The 19,912-nt window shown below is 32.8% G+C and overlaps 1 protein-coding gene across 5 annotated transcripts; it reads left to right on the top strand.

Moving 5' to 3' along the window:
- The first annotated feature begins 3,746 nt into the window (after positions 1-3,746).
- LOC148202791 (uncharacterized) lies at positions 3,747-19,099 on the top strand. 5 transcript variants are annotated; one of them, XM_088110758.1, is made up of 15 exons: positions 3,747-4,135; positions 4,234-4,411; positions 4,500-4,639; positions 6,156-6,831; positions 7,013-7,113; positions 7,420-7,564; positions 7,657-7,725; positions 7,854-7,899; positions 9,912-10,378; positions 12,915-12,994; positions 14,029-14,164; positions 14,907-15,105; positions 16,289-16,371; positions 18,827-18,875; positions 18,960-19,099. In XM_088110758.1, the coding sequence occupies exons 1-15, from the start codon at positions 3,750-3,752 to the stop codon at positions 18,965-18,967; spliced, it is 2,763 nt and encodes a 920-aa protein (XP_087966884.1). In that variant the 5' UTR covers positions 3,747-3,749; the 3' UTR covers positions 18,968-19,099. The 5 variants fall into 5 exon arrangements, with proteins under 5 accessions (XP_087966884.1, XP_087966883.1, XP_087966882.1 ...); XM_088110757.1 differs by lacking the exon at positions 18,960-19,099 and having other exon boundaries at positions 18,827-18,940; XM_088110756.1 differs by lacking the exons at positions 18,827-18,875; positions 18,960-19,099 and adding an exon at positions 16,486-16,867.
- Positions 19,100-19,912: the final 813 nt, after the last annotated feature.

Raw genomic sequence — 19,912 nt, 5'->3', positions numbered from 1 at the left:
GAATGCATTATATATATAGATGTAGAAAACAAGGTTTGTGAAAAATCATAGCTTCTTTCTAGCTTTATTTCCGAATACTATGGATTCTCTCTAAACTATGACCACAAATTTTGAACGTTGCATGCATATTTAGAAAGCATGTACGTTGTGATGATGCTTAGATAATAATAATAAACTCATTGAATTGGTCCTTCTTCAACAAACTAATACTAATGTTGCATTTGTCTTATATACCTAATTAGGGTTATAGAAAAATGTAGGTATATATATGGTATAACTCTTTGGCAAGGAGTATTGGTTTCACTAAACATATTTGTTAGTGACATTTTTATTATTCATATAGTTTATAAACAAATATAAATACTTTATGTTTTAAAGAATACCATATTTATTTTTCTATAAATAGATTAACTTATAAAAAAATTATAAATACTTTATGAATAAAGTAATTAATTTGAGAATAAGTTAGAGAGGGAAAATGATACTTTATTTGAGAATGTTTTCCAGTTGGAAATTTTGTTAGAAGACTAAAATTATTTTCATTCAGGGAACCAGAGAGTATCTAGCAACAAAGTTGAAAAAAAGAATATATTCCAATTAAAAAGTAGCATAACCGTTGAAATAAAAGAGAAACAGTAATTAACGAACTCATATAGAGAGAAATATAAAATATAATTATGAAAACTTTCAAGGAAAGTTTACTTAATTTTTACTCTTAATTATTAACTTACTCATAGGCTGTAATTTTTTTAAAAAACTCTTTTTGTCTACTTTCTTAATTTTCGCTGCAAATTTGCCAACTTACCAATAAAATCAAGCTTACATTTTATCTATAACCCCTATTAGATATATAAAGACTAATGCAAAATCAGAGGATATATATTTTAAACGAAATAGGTACGGATAGTCATGTAACAGTGGCCACGATTGGTGTCGTTGACGACATCGGCACAATCTTTTCCTTCAAGGTTTCTCTCACCATCATGCTTCGTCGCCAGCACTGTATCTCCTATTCAAGCCTTCGTCTCACTGTGCCTTTCTGAGCCGCCGTAAACGTCAGGGTTGGAGACAAAAATGTCCCTGATTGCATTTGCTTGAATGTTGTTATTCCCTTTGTCAAGGTTGCTATTCTCCGTAGCATTTTTAACATTTCCTTGGTCTTCGAACACCTCTCCATTTGCTTTAGTAGCATTTGGTTGTTTTTCATCTGGACTTGCTTTATCTTTCAAACTTCTTCCCAATAGGCACGACTTTTGCTTGACCTATATCTAATCTTTTATTAAACGATACACCTTGTAAAAACTATGTTATACTTAAAATAACAAACTTATACCTAAATACTTAGTACACTACTTGTTTATATGGGATACTTTATCTCTTTTTATACTATGACAACACCAAACTTTATTTAAAAGTCTATACAACATCAAAAAAATGTTAAGAGATAGAAAGACATTCTTAGAACGTTTTTTTAATGTTTTTTTCTATGCAGAAGTCGTACACGTCACCTTCGTAAAAAACATTATTGCTCTAATGTTATCGAGCACCTAACTTCGTATTTGAAGATACATACTTTCTTCGAAGTTAACTCTCTTTAAGCAACAAATCTTTCTCAAAGAAGGTTATATAAAGAGAACTAGATGAATATAAGAAGAAGAATTGATCATTAACTTATATCTTAACGCTTTCTTTGTTTAATAAAAGATTTTACAAGTCTACATATTTCATTATATTGAAAACATATTATCCTTGAGAACTTTGGTTTATACTTGTTTTTTCAAAACACATTTATTAATTAATGTTGAAACATGAGTGAATAACTCGTATATTCAAATTGATAGTAATAAACCAAAAGCGGTGAAATTCATAATCTTTGAAAATATTAGTGGAATCCATTAAGAATTTTTAGAGAATAATTAGATATATTTCATATTGAGTGAACCCGTATAAAAACAAGTTTGTTTTATTTTTTTTATATACATTTTCCTAAAGACTTTGATGTATTTAACGTATATTTACGAACTTTTTAAAAAACTCTATTCAATTCTTTCTTTTTAGAGTTTTTTTTTTCTGAGTTTCGTATCGTTATTCTCAGATATTCAAATTTAGAAGTAATCTAACTATTTTCTAAACAAATCATATCAAAAGACCATCACATGATAAGAAATCCATGCATAACGGTCTTATTAACAACATAACTTTCACCAACCAGAAAAAAGGTTTTCACATCATCCTTGATGAAAAAGAATCAGATTTAAATGAAAACAAAAGTAGAAAAAGGAAAAAAAAAGAGAAAAAGCATAAACTCAAACTTAAAAGGAGTAGAAAAACTAGAAACTCAAACTAAAAAAGATGTTTGGGAGATTAGTGTTCATTCCCAATAATAGGTCATTAAAAAAATATAATATTTTATCCAACAAACATGAAATAAAAAGACTGATGCACTATCACAGCTACTGAATCCCTGGTTTTACCTCCTCAATTGCAAATTTTTTAAAAGATTTTGGTGATGCATTTCTTGCATCTCATAATATTCATAGTGAAGAAGGAGTAATGATAGAATTTTATAGAAAGTAGAATGAGAAACACATTCGATTTCATTATACTTTAGTTAAATTCTATACTTTTGATTTAAATTAAAAATTAATAAGAAAGCTTTTTATACGGAAGATAATAATAGATTGGTTGCTTTTTGTATACGTATACCCTAAAATTTCTTTCTACACTAACAAATATTACAATGATTTTTTTCTAAAGGACATTTCTTATGGAATGAAAAGGACTGATATAGATGTTTATATAGTGTAGAAAACAACAATGAGAAATCCATTGAATTTCATTATACTCTAGATAAATTCCAAAATTTAAATTCAAATTTAAATTAATAAAAAAGCCATAATTTATTATGGCAAGCTTATTAGTATAAGCTGATATAGAAATAGCCAACAAACTGAAACCGAACAAAGATAGCGAGGTTGTCGCTGTGAAATTGCCATGCCATATTTGAAAGTGGCAAGGTGTTCGCTTTTAGTTACAGAAGGAACACGATGGGTCCTCTAACGCCCACACCCATGATGGACATCATCAATGATCTCATTGAAGAGGCCAAGCTCCGTCTTCTCTGGTGGGCTCTTTGTATATTCGCCATTTCCTATTTCTTCACTCGTAAGTTATTCCTATTTCCATCATGTTCTTTTATTTACATTAACAATGATTCCTTGATGTTGTATCTGCTGCTTTTCTATCTATGGTTTGCTTCAAGACCCCAAATTTTGAGTCTTCGGTTGAAAACTTGGCATTTCCCATCTGGGTTTTGCCTTAAGATTTCAAATGTAGAGACGGTGATTCAGACTTGTCATTTTTCTTGGAGAAAAACTTAGATGCATGCATACCATTAAGTTCTTTTGGTGTGATAGTTCAATCAGAATTTGAGTTTGAACTTGGTAAGTTATGCTGATCTTCAATGGGAAGTTTTTATTATGCGGATTATTTAAGCAAAACTTCTATTCTGATAAGAGAACAACACTAAAAATACTCGTGGAATTGCATCTAATTTTTGTCATTTTTCCAGTGAAGTTTTACCTCAAAACTGCAAACTTAGAGTCTTTGATTGATACCTGTCATTTTCTTATCCGGTACTTGTTTTATCTATGTTTGTTATTTCATTATCGGGGTTATGTTCTTAAGACTGCCAGTTTTTATTTATTTGTTGTTGTAATTGTTTGCTCATCACAGATACAAGTAAATCTATGTGGATGAATCTTCCCATGTCCATTCTGTTTGTTGCTGCTCTGCGCATTCTTTTGAACAAGGTGGAATTCCGTTGGAAGGTTCAGCCACCAAGATTACAAACTTATTTATCTCATTTGGAGAAAAATCAGCTGCCTCTGAATGATGAACGACTCTCTTCTTCACCTCCCCCTCCCAAATGGAAGAAGATTGACTCTCCTGTTGTGGAGGCTGCCTTGAATGATTTCATTGATCTGATTTTGAAGGATTTCGTGATAAATATGTGGTATTCAGACCTTACTCCAGATATGGAGTTTCCTGAGCTGATACGAGACTTAATCATGGACGCTATTTCTGAAGTGTCAGTGAGGGTTAAAGAGATAAACCTTGTTGACTTGCTCATGAGGTACATGATTTACCCCTCTTTTATTATTCGGTCCCCTCTTTACCCCTCTTTAAATAAACAAAATCACTGGTTGTGTTATTTGTCATTTATAATTGTAGGGACATAGTTGATTTAGTAGGGGATCATATAGACCTTTTCAGAAGAAATCAAGATGCTATCGGTGTTGATGTCATGTTAACCTTATCTTCTGAGGAGAGGGATGAAAGATTGAAGTTTCATCTGTTGAATTCTAAGGAGCTTCATCCAGCTCTAATATCTCCAGAGAGTGAGTACAAGGTGTGGGTGGAGTGTCTAGATGTTGTCTAATTTTTACTTTCGCAAATTACATCTCATACCTCATTTGATGAGATTTTTCTTTCTTTAGGTTCTCCAGAGGCTAACGAGTGGATTATTAGCTACGGTACTGAGAAAACGAGAAGTTCAATGTCCTGTCATTCGATGTATAGCTCGGGAACTTTTAACTTGTTTGATATTGCAACCGATCATGAACTTGGCAAGCCCTGCGTAAGTTGAATTCTGTCTTAAATTTCACTTCCTTTAAGTCTTTCTTGTCAGGGAGGTGGACCTTAACAATTCATAACCTGTTGAAGAGTTTCCTTTGCCAATATTTAATCTGAAATTCTTAAAGTTTGTCTGTTTTTAGGGGTGAGGTTTCTGATCAGACTTGATATATATGGGACATGAAAAACCTTCATAGTTCCTACCATGGTTTTGTTCTGGCTATCGGTTGATAAGTTTCAAGGTTGAAATAAGAAAGAGTAGATCGAAGTATGTGTTATTGGTACGTCCTGGCAGTAGCTAGTCAAAAAATTTGAAGATCATGACCGAGAGGATATATTATGGACTATAGGGTAGTAAGAGTTGGGTTGAAAAATCGCTCTTTAAGTATGCATAAGAAGAAGAATATAATGTGTTGTGCCCATGATCCCATCTAATAATTGTGCGTCCTTTTTGAAATAATAGATTTGGGTGTCCTATCAGTCATCTTACACAATTGTTGTATCAAAGAGAAATGTCTAAATTAATGTGAATAACTTAACAAATGTAGATATGTTGACACAAGGATTTACATGTATACAACTTAACAAGTGACCAGCACAGCAAGTATCTAATAGCATAATTAAAATGGATGTGACCTTAGATAACTTGAGCTGAGAGAAAAGAGAGAATATGAGCAATGAAAGAAACTATTTATTGATTTCTGAACAGTTTGAAATATGTACATGATAGCTATTTATAAAAGTCAGGTTTCTGTTAATACTAACAGGAACTTACAGCTGTACATATAAAAGAAAGAAAAGTATAGTAAAGCATACACTGCTGTACAGAATACAAAAAACTGACTTAAAACAAGTCAACTATGATCAATTATCAACTATAGTATGATAATAATATGTGCAGATCATATGTATGGAAAATTTATATGTTTAATAATACCATTGTGTACAACATAAATTTTAACTAATATTTACTATTTTGGAGGGCCCTCTTTGATGAATAAAATATGTCCCGCCTTTCAAATGTGGTTTTGTTTGTTTGGGAGACCGAGAGTGAATGAAAGTACATGTTACCTTTGTTAAACTCTCAAGTTGGCTAGTTTAATATCTAATTAAAAGCCTAAAATATATTGTCTATTAATCCAAGAAAAAAAGATATTAGGCGCTATCTAGTGTAATCAATTGAAAACATTTTAATGCACAAGTATTGTACAGTGCCTCTTTGTATTGTCTCTGATTTTTGTAAAGATAGATGTGGTTTCCCACATTACAGATTGTCTTAGTGGGTTTTGGTTTTGTCTCCTCACTTTTGCACTTCTTTTATTGTATTAAGAATACTGCATATGATTGTACAGGTTGCACTGCTATCTTGGCTAGGATTGCAACCTGTATAGTGATGCAATAGCACTACTTCTTTTGATTAAAAGAAAAACCTGTCACTGGTTATTTAAAACTGAAATTTCAATGACATTTAACTAATTTATTCCAATTTCCATTAAAAATGCATTTCTCTTAATGATCAGGTATATCAATGAGCTGATTGAATCCCTTCTACTTGTCCTTAATGATGATGGTATAAATTGGATGGGGGTCTGTGAACATTCAGCCAATACAACTCATAATCATGGCCATTCTGGTACTGGGGGTGGACATGATAATCAGACAGCCTCTGCTGATTGGGCACAAATGCTGGAGGCTGCAACTCAGAGAAGAACTGAAGTTCTTATGCCTGAGAATCTGGAGAACATGTGGGCAAGAGGAAGGAATTATAGACGAAAACAGCATAAAAGTACCAAAACCGGCTCTCAGGACCCTTCTGTGAAGTGTCCTGCTATTGATGCAATTCCAGAAGGAATGTGTGCAATGCATTATGTGGGTTCAGATCCACACCTAAATGTTGTAGGCACAAATAGGTCAGAGTCTTCACCAGATCCTGACAAGGAACTCTGTTCTGAAGTAGACCATCATGTTGATGAGGGGAAGGATATCAGGGATATCCCTTCTAAAAAATTTAAAGATCTAAAGAGATCCAACAGTGCTTCTCTCCTGGGAAATCAACCTCTTCTTAAGGTAAGCTCCCCAAGGTCAGAGGTCCACAACCCTGAATCCGAGAAACATGGTGAGGGATATAGGGGAAAGAGTGGTTCTGAAATGGTTATGAGAAGAGACGGACATTTTCTTCCAAAGCTTCGGTGCCGGGTATGCACATTTGTTCGATATTGTTGCAACTTTTGATTTATGCTATGTAAAATGTAAGTCAACTCAGAACCTATATAACGCTCACTCTTACAAATTCGAAGGGATTCAAGCCGTGGTAGATGGGATATTTTTCTGTGGATGCTTTTATTTAGTTTGATTGTTGTCTACTTGCACACTACAGGTTATGGGAGCATATTTTGAGAAACTAGGATCCACTTCTTTTGCTGTATATTCAATTGCAGTGACTGATGGTGTAGAGAAAACTTGGTTTGTTAGAAGAAGGTAGAGGTTTTACTTTCATTCATTTATCGGAGCGCACAAGTTATGTTTGTTTGAATTTGGATGATTTCAGACAGATTTACTTGGGTTTATACTGGTTGTAAATTGTAATGTTTGGGTTTAATGTTTTAACCATACAGTAGTATATTAGGAACACTCAATGATTTTTTGTTAAACCATCTCTTTCCCTATTTTGAAGTTTAAACCGACCTTTTAAATTAGGGAATACATGTGATAGTTCCAAAATTGCTTTGTTCCTTGTTTATATTTGTGCTTCAACATCACTGAACATTTTTTAGGTGATTTCAGATACAGGAATTTTGAGCGATTGCATCGACATCTAAAAGATATTCCCAATTATTTGCTACATTTGCCTCCTAAAAGGATATTTTCCTCAAGCATAGACGATGCATTTGTCTATCAGCGTTGCATTCAGTTTGATAAATATCTCCAGGTATTTTGAGTCACTTTCTACAATCCTCAATATTATTTGATGTGTTTTCTTAACATCTATATCTTTACATCAAATATACTGTCTTACTTCAGGATCTCCTATCAATAGCTAATATTGCTGAACAACATGAGGTGTGGGACTTTTTGAGTGTTTCCTCAAAGGTTTGTATCTGCTTCGTATTTCTCATCGTAACATTAGATAAGGACCATTATATCATTTTCTTATGGTCCATAAAGATGTGGAAAATGGTAATCTAAGCACCTTTTTCTTTCCTTTTTTTCACTTGAAGAACTACTCCTTTGGGAAATCTTCTTCAATGATGAGGACCCTGGCAGGTATATATCGATAAAACATTTAGGACTTTTTACATATTTGTTTAAGTGCTAGGTATATTATTTCATGCTACTGCTTTTGTCCAATATGCTAATATCTTGACTAAGGGTCTGTTTGGAATAGGTCTTCATAAACACTTCTTGGAGAGAAATAAAAAGGAAAAATGAAATAAGTTTCTCTATAGGCTAAAATTATTTTGTGCATGTTGAGAAATCTCACATCGGCTACCTCATTTGTTGGAGTGAGCAACCTTGCTTGGTGTCAATTAGTTTTATGATGAAATCTGACACTACATAAGTTAATTTATGGAAGTTACCTCGATTTAACTTTTATAAGAGATCATTTTTAACTTTTGCATAAGTTACTTTTAGTTTTTGGAAAAGTTTATTTCGTCTATCCTTATTCTTCTCCTTGAAATGTGTAACAAATTATCTACTATTTGAGGCCCAATAGAGAGAATTAATATCCTTTTTCTTCTGTCTTTCAATAGGTAATATCGCATTTTGGTAGAATAAAGTTTGTTAGGAATCTGTTTGAAGGTATGCATTTGTTATATATATGTTGCATCGTTCCACTATTATCAATGAAGAATCAGAATTGTTAATTTTACCTCTTTTAGTTGTAGAAGTAGTGATAGATTAGCATGGTCTCCTCTCACATACACTCTAAGACTTACCATGGCTGATAATGTGGGGGAGTATTAAGTATACTCCCAAGATACACTTGGTCTCACTGTATCCTTTTTCTTTTCAGTACATTTAACTTAACAAGCTATAGTCACTTAGGCACAGTTGGATCACAATTAAACATGGAATCTTATTTGCAACTTCACCATGGAATCTTATTTGAGCCACTGTTGGGTTGTCTGGTAAAGGAGCTGGATTAGTTCCATTTTCCACCATTTCCCAGTGAGTTTGAGCTCTCAAAAAAGTTCTCATTTTTGCATCCCTCAAATCATAATTTTCTCCTACAAAAATAGGATGTGGAGGTAAAGAACTGCTGCTTGATGCCATCCTTTCGTGTGTGTTTTTTCTTTTCTGGTTTGTGTACGACTTTCCCACGGGTTTCCATTCCCGCACAGCCCATCAAAAATCAATGGGCTCTTGATACCATGTTATGAAATTAGAAAAAAAAAACATAAAGGTTGTAAAACCAGATAGAAAACAGAGAAAAGAGTTTTTCTTGTGAAGATAGACGATGGAAGAAGGGAGACAGAATCTTTTTCAATATTCTGAGTGCAGTAGCTTATGTGTTACAAAATGTTTCTCATTAATTCATAAGAGAGATGTAAATTTGCAAGAAATAAATGCTACCATTCATTCTCTCCTAACCACTGTCTAAACAACCAACTTTCACACAAAACATGGTTCATAATTAATTTCAAGGTAACAAGACTTAACAAACAAGAAAAAAGAAAGATCTTAGAGTATCTAAAAAAGTCTTATTTTCTGACAGTTACATCTAATAACTTTAATAACAGAAATATAATAAACTGAATCGGAAATATCTAACACCAACATTTAAGCATAAGTTGTTGAACTTAATTGTTATTAGTAAAGGTTTTTCCATGTATAGATTTTTCTTCTGTGTTCTGTTTTATTTTTCTTGTGCCCCATGATTTATTGCACCCCTATCTACTAGTTAGAGGATGAGAAATAGAGAATTAGCACTTGCAGGTAAGGACATAAGAGAACAAAATGGGACATACTCAAGTCCTGTATAAATGAATGCTTATGTTACAATTGCAAATGAGGAGAGGGAAGAAAATTGATTTGCGGAGTGATGTAAATGTGAGGAACAGCTAGTAGTAATTAAGCAAGAAAATGTCTCTAGGTTTTTGGCCCTTTGGAAAGGGAGGTTAGTTAACCAGTAACGATCTACTGGTGTTTCTATCTTTTTTTTCTGTTTCTGTTTAATTAAGGAATTTTACATATTCTTACAAGCTTTATTCCAGTTTTTTCTGTTATTAGTAAATGAGTTCCTGCCATAATGCTCAATCTTTTTATACTGGCAGTCAATGTAGATGATGCTGTGGATGATATTGTACGGCAGTTTAAAGGTGTTTCAGATGGTTTAATTCGAAAAGTTGTTGGTTCATCATCCCCTACTACTGAAATTTCTTCCACGTCGACCAATCAAAACATGTCCTGGAGCATGGATGAGATGGATAAAAGTGTTCCAAGGCAGACTACTGCAGAGTCCGTGTTAAGCTCTGATAATGAGGAAGGTGAAAAGGAAGTTAATTTTGGTCATGAAAATATTGATAAAGAAGCAGAAGATAATGAGTCGAATTCTGACAATGAATTTAGCTTAAAGGAAGATTCACAACTGCTAACAAACCATGGTAATGAATGTACTAACTTGGATCTAGATAGAAAACATGATGTAGCAATGGAAGCTAAGGTTGGAAAGGATGTTTCAGCTACAACTTTCAATCCAATTCCTGATAATATGGAGGATCCAGTTGGAGTTCCACCAGAGGTCTGTAGTCAGCTGGATTTGATCTTCTTTTTGTTTTGCATATCACACTTGTTGATTGAGATATTTGGTTTGCGGTTACTTTTTGATGCATGTTTAAGTTATGCATTTGCTGCTTATTCTCTTTGGGGTCATGCCTACATGGTAAAGTTGGGGGGTAACCTTTAGATTAATGATTATAGTGAAAACTGTACAACATTACTGTACTAGTGTTGGTCTTTATCTTCCTTTAAGGGAAAAAGAAGGAGAATGACTCCTCCTTCCAATAATACAGGAGGAAGAAAAAAAAATCAGTTTTTGCTTTCATCGTAATATTTGTTTTCCTTGCTAATTTTGCTTCATTGTTTTTGCTTTCTTCTCCACCACAAGAGTGTGATTCTTGATTACTGAACCTTCTTTACTTCTACTTTGTGAATTGAAGAATTGTAATTAACCACCATCATACTCAAAACTGCTGATCTTTGAATCAGTTCCCCCTTCTATGCTTCTATTAAAGGTGGTTACTTCTGCATTTCTTGCCCAAGAACTAGCCTTTGCTTCAATACATTTTGACCCAATTCCCTTCATTCTATTTTTGTATTGCTTGGTCAAATATTAATCACCCTCTTCATTCAATGTCTTGAGCAACATGTGTTTTAGCTTTGAAATGTACTCTCTTTCAAGAACACCATCAAAGTCTCGATTCAAGTTCCATCTCAGCTTGCTCTTGCTTCAAGGTAGTCAATCTTTCAAAGATGTGGCTACCATAGATATCTCCCGATTTTCTGATCAAATATGTGGAAAATGATTCCTGATTGGAATTTGGGTTCTCTTGGCACTAATAACCAACCAACGAATTGTCACATCCTCCATGCTTGGGAATGCATATTACAACTTACGAAATGAATGAATTTCTTGTTTCTCAATTTTTTGGCCTAGCAATCCTCCCAATTGGATCTACCTCCACAAACACTAGCAGCTTCCCCTTTGCCCAAATTATCTGTATCAACGACTCTTCCCCAAAGATTCGCAGGATATACCAATTTGTTAGGAACCAATAATTGAAATGAGAAAGGAAACAAATTAAAAGAACAAGAAATAGTACAACATTCTTACCCCCAAGGGTTTCCCCTTCACTAAGGATTTATCCTTTCACCCAAAGAGCCAATGCTCAATTTCTAAAGAGAACCAATTTAAATTTCTCCTATCCTCCTACCTCTACTTGTACCAACTGTCCCACTAACTAACTAATTAACTAACTAACCCATTAATATTACATCTATCTTAACTAATTTCTCCTTCTCCTTATATCCTAAGAGCAACCACTATCTAGCATCTTAGTTTTTGCATACCCTCTCAAGTTTTTGAACTTCAATAAGCCTATTTTTTTACGGAATCTCTTAGAAAGTAGTGGTGGAGCCTAGTTCAATCCCACAACCAATTTTTAAGGTGAGAACTTCCCAAGCTTTATAAACTTTATTTAGGCCAACTTAAGGTTGCAAATAAGGTGGGTTAGGGGTTTTTGCAATTGAAACAACTTTCCATCACTCCTCATGACACCAGGGTTACCTAGCGTGGATTTGGCAAATGCTAATGACTCAACAATGAACCTAGGATAAACTTTGATAACATCTTAGAAAGTGTTTTAAAATTTAACTTAACCCCATCGAACCAACTTTTAAAGTGAGAACATCCCAAACTTTAAAAGTTCTGTTTAAGCCACATCCCTAGTGGATATGGGACGAAACCACCACCCACCATTGAGGTTTCAGTTTTCGTAATCTCTAAAGATGCTGTAAATATGGTGGGTTAGGGATGTCCATAATTAAGACAATTTTCCTATAGAATCTTTATATAGGATGCTATTTCCAATAATTTTTTATTGTTAAATAAAGATGATAACTGTGGTCAAACAATTGTGTGCTCTGAGAAAATATTTGGGAGCCCTACATTGTTCTAAAGGAAGGAACCGTTTTTTGTGAACCAGAACAAAGCAAGACAAAAGTCTTGTGACTCTGCCAAACAGGATCTTGACATCCATTCTTTGATGATTACTTTCTTTTTGTTAAATAAACTTGTCGGATTGGACCCTATACTCATTATAGAGAATATGCAGATACATTCCTACATTGAAAGGTTTTTGAATGCTCATTATTTAGATTGCTTAATTGATCCCTATAATATCAAAATTCTTCAATCAAGGCCCCATGGTTACTAGTTTTCCAACTTGAAGCATCCAATTAATTTGTTTTTTGAAATTAGAAGAATATGAAGAGTTTTTATATAGTTGTTATAAGTTAAAAGAGGAAAAATTATTAGATTAGCATAAGTTCAGTCTTTTAATTTGAATTCATGAATTCATCCTTCACTAACACAATATAAGGGTGCTCTGGCAATAAGGACTGAATTAGAAAATTTTGAAACTATAATGGCCTAATTACAAACTTCATGAGACCCATTTGGATATTTTCAAAAAGTACAGCCACTGGATCAATTTAACCTTTCCGTTTGTTGGTTTGGAAGACAATATTAACCTTCGTAATATTAACCATTTTTGCAGTGGACCCCACCTAATGTGACTGTCCCTATTTTGAATTTGGTTGACAATGTATTTCAGCTTAAGAAAAGAGGCTGGTTAAGGTATAGTAATCTTTCTGGTCTTCCTATATTTCCAAGGTGACTGTTATTGTTTGTATATTACCTAAAAGCTTTTTTAATTTTATGAAATTAGTAGAATCTTCGAATGGTTTTGTGCTTAATGTGTTTTTTCTACTTTGTGAGTTATTTAAGATATGGAACTTTGCATGTTTGGAGATGTTGAACTTAGATTTAAGAATTGAGGGACAGAATAGAGACTTTTAATGATCCTCAAGCACAAATCCTTATTTATACTAACAATAATCTAACAAAATATGGAAACTAATCCAAAAGAAAAATTTAACATATGACCAAGATATTTTGGATATCTTCATATATTCTAACACTCCCCTCAAGTTAAAGTTTACTGAGTTTTAGACTTCATTCTATCAAGAAATTTTAGGAAGTTTTAGATTTTATTCTTATTGGTTTTCACTTTGTATATTGACCATATCTTGATTTTATTACTAGCATATCAATCCCACAATCTCTAGGGATTTGTTTCCTAGATTAGGTTGTGCTTGTTTCCTAAATTATCCAATCGATTATGCATATATATCATATGTATGTAATGAAACTGAATAAGAGAGAAATTATTTTCTTATAATTTTGAGATGCTATCAAAGATCTTCTTGATCTTTGGGAGTTATAACACCTACTGTGAGTTATCTCTTAAGGGGGGAAAACATGTCTAGGGAGTGTGTTGAGTATTTTGTTTCAGACAGGTTCTGTACTGTGTATAAGGGAATTTCTTCCCTTGAATGTAGTTGAATGTTTCTGTTTTTCATTTCAAATAAAACATTTACTACCTTGCTGGTGTAATTTCAGTGTCGTGATTCTTAATCTGAAAAAGTATTTAGGTTCCTTGTCACCAAGAAACCTAACACGTGTACTCCTTCAAGTCTTATAACCAGTAATTAGATTCCAAATTTTGGTTGATTGGATTTTACTGAGAAATATATGAACTGCGGTGATGCTGTTGATTAATTTCCAGGATGCTAGGTTACTACTTCTAGTTGCCCTTTCTGTTGATGCAGAAGACAGGTCTTTTGGATTTCAAAACAGATATTACAGGTGGTGATGGAAGATGCTATTGATGATTGGATCCTAAGTGAGATTCATTGGCTTCGCAGAGAGGACACCATTGCCCAAGGGATTCGGTGGGTCCAAGATGTAAGAATTGATCCAAATTTTTAAACACTTTGTTGGGACATTGTATGCTTACCTAGAGTGCTTCTATGCAAAATAACTAGATCACACCCAACCAAGCAATCCTCAATTCGATATGCACATCTAAAGTACTGTATTGTTTTAGTGGCTGTTTGTTAATAGATAGTTGACAAAAATTTGTCTTCAACTCGACCGAGAAGCCATAGAGATAATATTGTACCATACAAGAAAAAGGACAACAGTTGCACTTAAAATTCTGAAATTTGGACCTAGCTAAAGAAATCAGAGCAGTGCATAAGATACGTAACGCTAGCTATACTTTATTTACTCCCTCTAAAGTTCTAAAAACTAATCAAATGAAACTGCTTCAAGTTGAGAGCAAACCAAATATTCATCAAACAATTTCTACTTCGAATATAGGTGGTTTCTAGTAGACATGCAAGATTGGAAAGCTTTTTTTGGATTAAAGTCATTGTTTGCTCTTGTTTTTGCAGTTTTTGTTTTGTGCTCTTTTAATTTTGACTTTTTGTGTAATCTTATCCTCCTTTTATAGTTTTATTTCAATAATTTCTGATATAAAAGTAAAATAAAAAAAACAGAAGGGGGGAAAATTCTGTAAATCTGTCTAACCTATTAGCTTAGTATCCTAGGCCCATTATTTTGTTTACAGACCAAAAGGAAAAATTATAAAGTAGTAGTCAATAGGTTGTGCTAATGTTTCTTGTTGTCTGCAAAATGTTTGCAGATCCTCTGGCCTGGTGGTACATTTTTTTTAAGAATACAGACCCCTCAGGTGTTCATTGGTGGCAGTGCATATGATCAAAAGCCTTTACCAAGCATAAGTGAATCTGGCGGAAGCAAGATGACCAAATCACAGTCAGGATCTTTTGAGCTACAGCTTGAGGCTATTCGTAGAGCAAGTGATTTGAAGAAACTTCTCTTTGGTTAGTTGTATTTTCTTTGGCATCGTAAAGTAGTTCATATAAATGGATTGGTGAATATTCTTTCTCTTTTGAACTTTATTTAAATTTCTCTCTTTTATATCTTTATCCTAAAGGAATTTAGAAGCTTTGATTATGTAGTACTCAAAAGATACCAACTTCCAAAAATTATGATTCCATTTTTGTTAATTTGAGATTAACTTTACTGTGTCTTTGAACAAAAAAATTCCGTCAACAGCGTTACATATAAGAGAGACCAAGACATTACTTCTAATCCAAAACCTTAAGACAATGAATGAATTTAAAAGTATTCTTTAATGTAGGACACTAAGTTACACTTGGAATCCTAATATTAGCATTCTAGGAACTCTTCTCTAAACAAAAAATTATTTTATCTTTTCTTTTAGTTTTTATTTTCTATCTTTTGGTTTTAATCTTTTACTTATTTGTTAATTTTCTTTCTCTATTATGGTTTGTTAGTTCTTCTTGGTATGACCAAAATATTTTCTTCCAATTTATTAAATGAAAATTTTGAATTTCTATGAAGTAAACACTTGAAAAGGAGAATTATTTTATTATTGTCATTCATACCTATTACATTTTCCTTACTCCTATTTGTAACAATCTATTCTTTCAAAAATAAGGAAATAAGAAAAATAATATACTGAAAAATAAACTAGAAGATTCTAACGATATTTTCTTAATTAAGAAGATTTTCCTCTAATTACAACATAAACACACACACACACACACACACACACATATATATATATATATATATATATATATATATATATATATATATATCATTTTATTTATATAATAAAAGAGTTTTCAGGCCACTAGTATAGTTTTTTGTCATTTGAAAGTGCTACTGATGAATGAGAAGTACCGTTTCTCCAACCATCAAAATATGTAAGAGGAATAAGGTAATGGTGAAGCATTACTAATTAGTTGAAATTCATTATCTAGTGCAGTATTCATACTTTATGAACCTGTGGGAGGAAAGGTTGTAGGAAAGATGCCATACCATAATATAAACATTGGTCTTTTCATCTATTCTCTACACTTTTATTTGCTATGCCTCTATTTTCTATTTTCTATTACTGGTCCTTGTAACCTTTAAATTTGAAGTAAACATTTTCCTTAACCTAGACTTTGATAATAGCTGCCTCCATTTTTTCAGATGGAGCTCCAGCAGCTTTAGTTGGCTTAATTGGTCAGAAGCAGTACAAACGTTGTGCCAGTGATATATATTACTTTACTCAGGTTAAAGTTCTTTTCCATTGATGTGTTGACTCTTTCTTCTGTTTGTGTCATTTTTTCTAGTCACAATTTATGTTTCTTCTGAACTGACAATTGTTGCATCCTATTTCATTGTAGTCTTCTATATGTGTGAAGCAACTTGCTTATGCAATACTTGAACTTCTACTTATTTCCATCTTTCCTGAGTTGCGGAGTGTTGTCATTAGTGTTCATGAGAACAACCTGTATAGAGTTCCTTAACAGCCATCAACTTATGTTCAAGATCTGTTCATGAGATTGTCATGGCTAGGAGTCATTTTAAAAGCATGAACAAGAGTCATAGTTGATGGATTTTTCTTCCCACTTGGTAGATTAGGGAATATTTGTGTAAACATAGTGTGTGTACAAAAGCATTCTTTTTTGTGGAAAACTCACTATGCTTTCTCAGTGCATGACTCATTCCACAGAGATTTTGTATGTCACAGAATCATGAAATGTAGTGGTGAAGATTAGATCATTCCATGCTGGTTTTTTATGTTACAAGAAATAAAGATACAAAATACGTACATAATAAGACCACCATGTTTTCATTAATTTTATTTTTTGTGTTTCTATCATACTATGAAACTAGTACTTTACTGAATGAAGTTCATCATTTCTTTATTCATCTTCTAATTAATATTTGTTTTCTTTTTTGTCATTTTATTTTCTTAAATATTTATTTATTATGTCGTTATTAATCTTGAAAAAATCCCACTTTAGTCTCTTAAGTTATTGTTTTAAGGTGAAATTTCAATTTTTTTTAAATGTATATAACCAATATTTTACAATTCATATAACAAATATCAAATAATTTTATGTTAGTTTTTATCAAGGTAAATATGGATTATAATTAAATAATAAAAAAGTTAACCGTGGAATTTAGTAATAACGATGGATGTAGACTTATAGAGTTTGTTTTTTATATAGCTTACCATTTAATATATGGTTTTATTAACCATATGCTGAGAGAAAGTGTTAATATAGACTAAAAGTGGGACTTTTTTAAGATTAAAACCAACATAATAAATAAATAAATAAGCAAATAAAATGAAAAACGGAGCTCATTTTACATAAAATTTGTAACGTTAAATTTTTACTTATTAAAGAATGAAATTACAAAATTAGAATGTTAGCAATTATAAATATTTTTTCAAAACTGATAAATGAATATTTATTTAATTAATTTTTAATAAAATTAAAAAATTTAAATAAATTGAGATTTGACACTAATTAAAATTTACTCTCTCTCTCATGCATCCCAACATCTCGTCTTTCTCTAGCACTCTGCCACATGACTAGGCGTTTCATCACAGCCCTACACATCTACGGATACTCTCTCTCTTCATATATCTCCAACATCTCGTCTGATTCTTATGAACATCAATTGACGTATTAATGATTTGGTTTTATTTTTAATGATGATGAAAGACGCAGTCGTTATGTTTGAAGAAAGACTCACCAAATTAAACTGTGTTTTTCTTTTTGTTTGGTTCCTCTTGAAAGAATGAAGAAGCCTCCAACTCAGACCTGTTCATCCGCTTTTTCTAGTTTTAATTTCCTTTTCGCCTTCTTTCTCTCTTCTTTGTCTCGCCACCTCATCCTTATTAAGCGCAACTAGCACTATGGAAGCAGTATTTCAGAATCAAGGTTCTTTCCCTTTTGGTTTTACTGTCTGGTTTAGGGAAAAAAGCTCTTTTTTTTTCTGTTGTTGAATTTGGGTTGGGTTTTGAGTTTAATGGATGATGATGGATTTGCTTGGTGGATGGTTTTATTTCCAACGTTCATGAGAGTAAAATAAGTTATTATTGGGACACCAACTTTAAAGTGACAAATTATTGAGTCTTTTTTTACTGTAAGAACCTACTTTCAAAATTCATAAATAGCTTAGACATCAACTGAGTAATTTTTATGATGCTACCACTAACTATGGTTTGAATAAAGTAGATATACACATCCTTATCCCACACAAACAGAGAACCTTTTTCAAAGATTTGAACTGTGACCTTTATTTAGGTCACAATGCAGCAACTCTTAAGCTTCATTTTCAATTGAATGTATAAAACAAAGGAAAGTAATCAAAACAGCATTGATAAAAAAAACCATGTTTTCGATTTTGGTTTACTTTGTTGAACTTGAGTTTTCAAAGGCAGAGGCACGAGCTTCTGGCAGTAGTGAAACTGAGAAGTTTCACTTTGTTTCTCTGAATTTGAAACAACTAGAATATGGTGATTGTTGTGCATGCAATGGAAGAATCTGCATTAGATTCCACTGAAAATAAGTGTCAAGGGATAATTCAAAATTTCTTATGAATATGTTTTGTTGTTGACTCTGTAACTAAAACTGAAATTTCGTGTATAAAAATATTTTTCTTTTCTGTGTTTTCCAACGCGGATGAGTAACACTAGTATTAGGTAAATAAAATTTGTGGATTTTGCAGGATATGGGAAACTTTCCTTACCAGAACCACCGCTTTCCAACAACCACGGGTAAGGGCAATGTCGTAAATATCTTTCCGTTCTCCATTTTCTCTTTGCCCCCATTTTCTCAGTAATTTACTTTCGTTTTTTCAGGAACTTAACGACACTGATCGAATTGCGTTTTCTCTTTTTTGTTGTGGCTAACAAGTATCGAACAGCACATGGCGAGCGCGGTAGATGCCTCGGGAAATCCAATCCCATCGTCGTCGGTGTTGATGGCATCACGGAAGCACATTGGGATCCGGTGCCACTCTGAGAACTTGGATTTTCTAAAGTGCAAGAAGAAGGATCGTAACCCGAAAAGTGTCTTGAAAAGGGTTTTGGCACAAGGTGGTACAATAAGCGAACTCATCTTAGCCGATCTGCGAATGAGCCTATGAACAAAATGGATTAGGAACGAACACTTACTTTAGTGCTTCACTCACCACATCAATGGGAGCGTGAGTGAGAGGAAGGAGAACAAAAGGGGGGACATAGTGATGGAGAACGAGATGAGGCGGGGACGGAGGTGCTGGGTGGTGAAGAGAGCAGGGAAGATTCACACGTTTAAAAAAACATATGATCAGAGTTTTGGAGAGAAACGAAAACCGAAATCAACATGAAAATATTATTAGAAAAAAAGGAAAGAAAAAAAGAAAGACATGAGAGATATCATGATCAAATTATATTGTAAACACATATAATTACAAAAAAGCATGTAAAAATTATTGACGATTAAAAATGCATCAATTATTTACTCACAAAAATCATTTTAAATTTTCAACTTTATATACCTAAAACAGACATTCTTTAGCTTTTTAAAAAATTAATCATTAATCAACCTTCTCACGTTCTAAAAGAGGTTTCTAAAACTCAATTTTTAGAAGTCTTTTTGAAGAATTTAATATTAATTTTCTTTGACCTACTCTATCAGATTTCTTATAGTTTGACTGATCAGTATTATAATTTTCCTTCTCATCAAGCATATTAGTACATTTAGGATTAGTATTATAATTTTTCTTCTCATCAAACATATTAGTACATTTAGAAACTAATTTTAATTTCTT

This window comes from Vigna umbellata, chromosome 3 (assembly GCF_029865625.1).
Source record: "Vigna umbellata cultivar VRB3 chromosome 3, Vumbellata_1.0, whole genome shotgun sequence".
NCBI classification, from domain to species: Eukaryota; Viridiplantae; Streptophyta; class Magnoliopsida; order Fabales; family Fabaceae; genus Vigna; species Vigna umbellata.
This window is presented reverse-complemented; position numbering and strand designations above follow the sequence as displayed.

Excerpts from the sequence above, each read along its gene's own strand:
- LOC148202791 (XM_088110756.1), top strand. The coding sequence starts at position 3,750 with ATGTGGATGAATCTTCCCATGTCCATTCTGTTTGTTGCTGCTCTGCGC. Across the intron at positions 4,136-4,233 it reads CTTGTTGACTTGCTCATGAG|GGACATAGTTGATTTAGTAG; the intron begins GTACATGATTTA and ends TTATAATTGTAG. Across the intron at positions 14,165-14,906 it reads GGATTCGGTGGGTCCAAGAT|ATCCTCTGGCCTGGTGGTAC; the intron begins GTAAGAATTGAT and ends AAATGTTTGCAG.